Here is a 7,500-nt window from a genome sequence, read left to right as displayed (position 1 = left end):
AAAAAAAGCCTAAACCAATATGACCTAAAATTCAAATTTACTTTTCATAAACAATACCTTCCATAATGGTATAACACAACAATAGATTGCCTCTACCAGAGGTACACGCAAAAACGGTCGCGCAACAACGCGTTGCCCGTACCAGTACCATACAGAAACAGTCACTCAACAGCACGTTGCCTCACCAGCTGTGTACGCAAGTACAAGACGTTGCTTTCACCAGTGGTATACGCAAAGCAGCCACGCAACAACACGTCGCCTTTACCGGTGGTACCCGTGAAAACAGTCACCCAACAACGCGTTGCCTTCACCGGTGGAAAACGAAAAACAATCACACAACAACACGCCGCCTTCACCAGTGGCAAACGCAAAAACATTTACGAAACAACACGTTGCCTTCACCAGTGGTACACTCAAAAGACAGTCACGCAACAACGCGTTGCCTTCACTGGTAGTATACGCAAATACTTTACCCAACGATACGTTGCCTTGACCAGCGGTCACGCAACAACAACATGTTGTCCTTACCGGTGGAATTCGCGAAAACAGCGCCAAAACAACAGGTTGCCTTCACCACCGGAATACAATAACAGCCATGCAACAACACGTTGCCTTCACTGGTTGAATACCACCGTAACCTCCACGCAATTGCCTAAACTGGCGGTATGCCGCAAGAAAATCCACGCAACCACAAAAAGCCTAGACTAATGGAAAACGCATGCAAAAAGAACTAAACCACAGTTTTTCTTTACGTAATTTCAACCACACCGGGAGACGAAGAAACGCCCGAACAATGCTAGCCAAAAACAAAACGAGAAAGCTTAAATTGTGGAAGCTGAAAAACGCAAGAGAGGGCCACAGAGGCATGCAAAAATACGAGGAAACAAAAAGCATGAAAACAATAGCTTCAAAGGAGTATACAGGTTTACCAGAATAAACCCAAACAAAAGAACCGAGAAAAAAAATATAAATGAACCGGAGACAAACGTAGGCACTAAAGCTACAGGCAGCGGGTAAAACACGATAAAAAACATAAACCTGGCTAAGGACCAATAATATTGCTAGGAAAATTACCTCTTCCACAGTTTCGACAGCCGGGGCCGGGGCCGGGTCCGCCACTAGAACTGGAGTCGGGGGCGGTGTGAGAACCGGATCAACAGCAGGCGGTTCTTCTACAACTGGCGGTGGCTCAACGGCAGCGTGCTCCACGATTGGAGCAGCGATGGGATCGGGTGGAGGGAGAAGACGATGTTCTGCCATCTATGCTGGTGGCGGTTGACCGTGCAAGGAACAGAAGCGAAAGCTGACCATCATCCCGGAGTACGGTTAAAATGACCACGTTTCAGGCAGGGCAATAAAATATATACTCTAAGACCGCAAAGCATCAACACTGCAATAAGCCTGCGCAGAAACGGGGGAATTCCAACGCATAATGAAAACTTTTGCCATGAGCTAATTTATTATGCAGTGAGAATAGAAATGTTATGCAGGGTAAGTATTTGAAGGTAAAATAGGTAGTTGTCGTCTGTATGCTTCGATATATTGTGCACATAAACAAGTATCTGTTCTTCTCTTTACTGTTTAACATTCCTTGACACCTGGCTTCTCACCGTTCAGAGAGTTTGCGTTCACATTTCTATCTTTATTTCTCGAGAGTTTCAATAGACGGAGCGAAATAAATTATGACAGACCAAGTGACCCACACTACAGCACTTTATCTTTTCTCCTGCGCTTACCATTCCGGAAACGAAACACTAATTTTGTTCTTGTTAAACGTTTGGTCCACCGCATGGCATATTGCTGGGAAGTTCAACCTTTGCAGGGACATAATCTAGAAAAACCCTGGTTCACATCCCATTGATCCTAGTAAAACAACTGTCAAGGTGATGTTTTAGTGTATGGATCCAATGCTCAGGTAGTGAATGTGCAGCTATGTCACCATGTGCTATTATATATAATTGTGACAGGAAATTAATTACTTCCTTGTAATTATTATGAATGTAGGAAATGAACTTTACGCTGCCTTATCAAGCTTTTCGAGACAGACATATTTAATGTTAACAGAATTACCTGCAGAAGTAGTAGCGTTCAACACAACTTTTCAGATTCAATACAGCCCAATAATACTGGTAATGTACATGCAAGTTGCACAATAGAATTTCCTTACTGTATGTCTTTGATAATTACCTTCCAAAATTCGATCACAAAGAATTATTATTTTCGCAATTGGGTGCATATTACTGTGAGTATTTAAATTACAACAAATGGTATATTTTAAATATTTGATTCTCGTGCTATGGACTCATTTGGCATGGCCATCCTCAAGGAAATTGTGTACTTCTGAAAGTATTTTTAAGTGTCGAGATATAGTGCACATCTTCACGTGTCGCGCACGTGACAAAGTGACCTTTACGTGCACCACTGCACGGTCATCTTGGAAAGATGTTCTCACATCTCACCTTCGTTTCTCTTTCATTTTTTTCCGCAAAAGATGTTTCGATGAGTCATTTCGTTTCATCTTAAACCGTTCAGTTAGCGTTTCCTTTCTCAAACACTGAGCAAGAATACCCATCAATCAGCAAAAAACAATGTGCTTAGCCATCTTGGAATAAATACACTATTTTTGGCTCGTTTCCATGGTCCTGTAGACATTGTCACCCGCTATAATGAAGGTAATCTAGGTCCCTCAAGCTGAAAGGAACACGCCTGCGGCTCTGTGTTACTTGAAGGACATTCAGATCAACATGGATCTTCGCTTGGTAGTCCTTCAACTTCGCAATGCCGTTGAACTCTGACCTTTAGGGACGAGTCAATACTATTCACTTGAGGTCCACTCTTGAGAACTGCACGTTCGAGAGCGGTCTTCCTGCCAAGAAGGGACCTTCCGCTTCCACTAAAAACAATAAACTCTGCTTTAGTATCCTTCTCATTGTGCTTGACAAGTGGCTTGAACTTTCCTAACGTACCAAGCGGCTCAGTAGCACCCTACGGGTAAACATGTAAATTGCGCGTTCCTTTTCGTGATGTACATTTGATTCCCTGTCTTTTAAGATCTTGCCATGTATCCTTGTCAACAACATTGCACGACGCTCCCGAGTCAATCAAAACATCCCTTAAGGTTGTCACTCCAACATTTAACTGGACAGTGCAGCTTTCAACACCACAAACGTACGTAACCTTCTGAAACAGAGAAAGCAAAGTCATCATTATCCTCTGCATCATGTACATTGTGAAGTCGCTGTTTGCTGCTTCCTTTTTGTCGACGCTTGTTGCCTTTTCCAGATTAAGGTCCATGCTTTCCAGTTTTCTTTGTTTTGCACATTGTCCCTGGTTCTGGCTTTTATCACAGGTGGCCTTGCGTGCTTCACAACTTTGATCTCGGGCGAAGTCACCTTCCTTTCCACAACGGAAGCATCTGCCACTCTTTCTATGAGTTTCACTAACACTTTCTACTTCTGCTTTCGTTTCCATTTTTTCTGCTTGAATCTCCTGCCTCCGATGAACGAGCGATCAGCAGAGCCCTTCCCTCCTCAGCTTACTTGATCGGCACCTGTCAATCACCTGGTCACGTTAACAAATCGAAAGTGGTTTAGCATTGTCTGACCACTGTGATGACGAATATCGTTGTCGATAAGGGCACAGACAACCCTGAACCACTTTCGATTTGGTTTTACCACAATATTCAACGCCAATGAAAGTTTTTATTTCAGAGTGTGACCAAAATCATGACACGAAGAAAGAGCAAGCGTTGTCTATAACTTTCTCGCAATATGGTTTATTTTCCAAAATGGGCGTTCCTCATTGGCTATTATATTTCGTGACAAATTGACGCGAGCATGACGCGTACAGCGTTGTCTAGACTCTTATCGACAACGGAATATTAGCCATTCAGATTGCGAGATTAAAAGCAATCTTTTCGTTTCTGTTTTTCTCGAAATTACAGTTTTCTGCCTGTCGCCGTAACCGGTTACAAACTGCTCGACAGTTTCAGAATCCTCTCGGCGCATTTAACGAAACACATGCCGTCCATACGGAATGTTGACTAGCAGTTCAAAGTACGAATCTAGCGTACAAAGAGCTCTCTCAGACAACTTAGAAGAATCTGTCCCACCGGATGGCGGTCCTGGGTTAGTTAACGTAGAAAATATTTCCTCAACATCCATTCCTGCGGAATGTAGTAAAAGGACTTTTTTTCTGTTTTGCATCCTTTACTCCCTTTCCGTCCACATAAAACTGAAACGCGGTTTTCCATCGCTTCCAATTGGGACCGATGCTCATCGGATCGCCTTTGCAATCGAACAGCGGAATTCATCCAATCTCCATATTTGTTGCCATGATTCCTACACCAACTTGAAATGTTGAGTCTTACGAAAATCCTCGCCATTTGTAGCGATTGAGTCCCGATTGAACAGAGATTATCTAGATAACACACCGTGACAACTCGTGGCTTTTTATTTTACATCCACACAATCACACTCGTAACGCATTGCTCTCTGGGTAACACAGGTCCGCAATACACTACAGTACAGCTCTTTCGCTTGAGGGTTTCTCCCCTCCGACAAGTTGACCATGGGGAACTCTACTTTCGTGAAATAGAAATCAAAAAGGCAGTAGCCTTAAAGAGAAGCTATGGGGACTTCGGTGATTAATTTCAAAGAGTGTTATTGAAAGAGGAAAAACTCTCCACATTCTGCACACTGACGCCTCTACTCAGGGGTGGACGCAAGCTTAACACAGCGGGTAGATGGTCTGAAGGAGAAAGCGAACATCACGTAACTCAACGCAGCTTGTTTGGGTTTGCAATCCCTGAGCAGGGAAATGAAACAGAAATATACTTTGATGATCAAAACTAGATGATCACATTTTTAACAGAATCCCAAGCGTGCTGGCACAACCTGATATTGATATGTTTGGCTCTCGGTTAAATTTGCAGATCATCCCCTATGTTTTTCATGGTTTCCAGACCCACGCGCACTTTTAATGGATGCTTTTACTGTGGACTGCATTTTTTTTATGCGTTCCTTCTACTTAGTATGCTAACACAAGTCCTTTAAAAAATGAAGATGGAATCAGCATTAGCAATCAAGATTGCTCCAAAATTGGTCGACACAAGCCCGAGCGTACCAGACTCCTAATAAGCAGACCAATCATCATTTCCAAGCAAAAGTCTAATATGCACCATATATGCACCTGACCTTCAAAAGCAATGTACCTCATCACTTGGGAAACAAACTCAGACTTATGGCTTGCCTATTGTCAGGAGATCCCTCGGGAGTCAAGGGATTTCACCAGCAGCTTAGAACACTTTCTGCAACTCCTGGCGATCCAGCAAAATTGAAGTCATTTGCGAACAACGACCTGTCGATCCCCTTTGTCTACCTATAGCTGCAGTTTTAGACTTTTTACAAGAAACGTATGATCGTGGACCAGGGCAACGTCGTATTAACACTGCAAGGAGTAAATTACCTAAACTTATAGTCTTAAGGAAAATGCTATGATTAAAACACATCCCCTTATTCAACGTTTCATCCAAGGGGTTTTTAGTCAAGACCAGCATTGTCTAAGTACGTTTCTACCTAGGACAACTCAGTCCTTAAACACCTAAGGAAATTCCAGCCATTAAAGGATCTTAGCTAAAAATCCCTCAGCTATAAGTTGGATATGTTATGTGCACTGGAATCACGACAACGCTTCCAGACAATGCACTTAATGAACCTTCAGAACATGCGAATGGAAGGTGCTACCTCACATTTGTTTCACATGTATATTGACCAAATTGTAAGGCACTCTGCCCCTATTAAGGAACAAGCTCTGCTCAATATTACAAGATGTTCTTCAGATGAGAGGTTGTGTGTGGCTACCACCCTTAAGGAGTACCAACCACGCACTGCACCTGTGCAAGCGGGGGGAAGACGAAGTGTTCGTCAGCGTTATAAGTCCATATAAGTGAGTGTCAAAGAAAACAATATCAAGATTGAAAAAGAATGTTATGCACCTATCGGGTGTTGACAGCAAAGTGCCCAAATACCACAGCACAAGGGCTGCTTCAGCAAGATTCCTCTGCAAACAATCGCGAAGTCCGCCTGTTGCTGTGCATTTCACAAGTTTCATATCAAGCCCATTCATAATTCCAGGAAGACCAAAAGTTCTGGGCATGCTATTTTCTCCGCTACAAGTTGAAAGGAACATCTGGGTTTTCCATAACCCATGACAGTTTTTCATACTTTCCCATTTGTTTCGGTTTACGGAAGCATTTTCATGAGTTATGCCCATGCTGGAAGCAAATAAAATCAACATCGTTCTTCTAATTCTCTGTTTTTTGACTCGGGGTAGAGTGACCACATGACTTTTAAATCTCAGGGAATCTCGGTGGTATATGACTGATGGAATTAAAAATTAAACGATACTTCCCTGGAAGTTGAAGTTTGATCGCCATTCTATCAGTCACCTATAGAACAGAGATTAGACGCCCACACATGGGTTTCTTATTAACTCATTCTTTTCTGCAGGGAAACTGCACTTTTTTGTGTACTGTTTACTGATTTTGGGCCTCGTGTGGCCACCTTATTTTTGCGTGACTGGTTGTGCGCATGCGTAGTGATCCCGATGCTCACACGAGGTAGAGGGAACATTTTCATTGGCCGACGACGCAAGCATCTGCGACACATTTTGCAGGACGGATGTTACAATACGCAATGCTTGCAAAAATTGTTGCAACGATGCGGTAAGCGTTGCGGAAATTAGAACTCAGTTCTAATTGGACAACGATTTCTACAACTTCATGCGACGTTCAGGTCTTTGCAAGGTGTGTGTTACATTAGGCAATGTTTCGTTCAACTTTTCTTCTTACAGGTTGGGAGACAGGTTGCTAGAAAAATTGCAACAGCGCCGTAACGAACATGGTTATGAAATCCTGGAGGCGACAATTTCCCACCTATTCTATAGGGACGACAAGGAACTGTGTATCCACGATGATGAAAAACTTAAGGGAACAGCGTTTACCTGTCGTTGAGGTTGTTGACTCTTCAAATCCGGTGCTGGCACAGTAACGATAGTAGCAAGCACTGTATGGTATAGACGTCAGGTTATAAACGTAAAATCCACCGCAGTTGCGAACACTGATGTAAACAAAATGATCACAGCATCCCCGATGTCCCACGAAACACACTTTACGCACAACAGCACCATCCTCCACAGAGGGGTGTCCTCCACTAAGCCAGCCTGGATACAGGACACCACAATGACACATCTTAACGCAAGTGTCAGCCATTTGGTTTCCAGCCTCTCCGCCAAACCGATGCCAGCCAAGCTTGAAGTATTCCTTGCAATTATAACCCGACAGCCCGTCCAGTCTGTATGCTGCTGCTATATTCGAGTCATTGAGGAATTTGTAGTTTGAACATTCTGAGGACAATTTTAAAAAGAAATTATTAAAAATCATTGCAATGCTAACTTTAAATGAGGACAATACTGGTAATACGGATCCTGGTCAAATAGTAT

General features: G+C 43.0%; 1 protein-coding gene across 1 annotated transcript in view; it reads right to left on the bottom strand.

Moving 5' to 3' along the window:
• Positions 1-7,500, bottom strand: part of LOC138039695 (uncharacterized) — a 65,695-nt gene that overhangs the window by 246 nt on the left and 57,949 nt on the right. The window contains exon 12 of the mRNA XM_068885540.1: positions 7,003-7,404. Coding sequence (XP_068741641.1) covers positions 7,003-7,404 — 402 coding nt within the window. The remainder of the gene's footprint in view (positions 1-7,002; positions 7,405-7,500) is intronic.

The sequence above is a fragment of the Montipora capricornis genome, chromosome 3 (genome assembly GCF_036669925.1).
Source record: "Montipora capricornis isolate CH-2021 chromosome 3, ASM3666992v2, whole genome shotgun sequence".
Lineage (NCBI taxonomy): Eukaryota > Metazoa > Cnidaria > Anthozoa > Scleractinia > Acroporidae > Montipora > Montipora capricornis.
The sequence above is the reverse complement of the archived record's forward strand: the minus strand, read 5'-3'. Positions and strand labels throughout refer to the sequence as shown.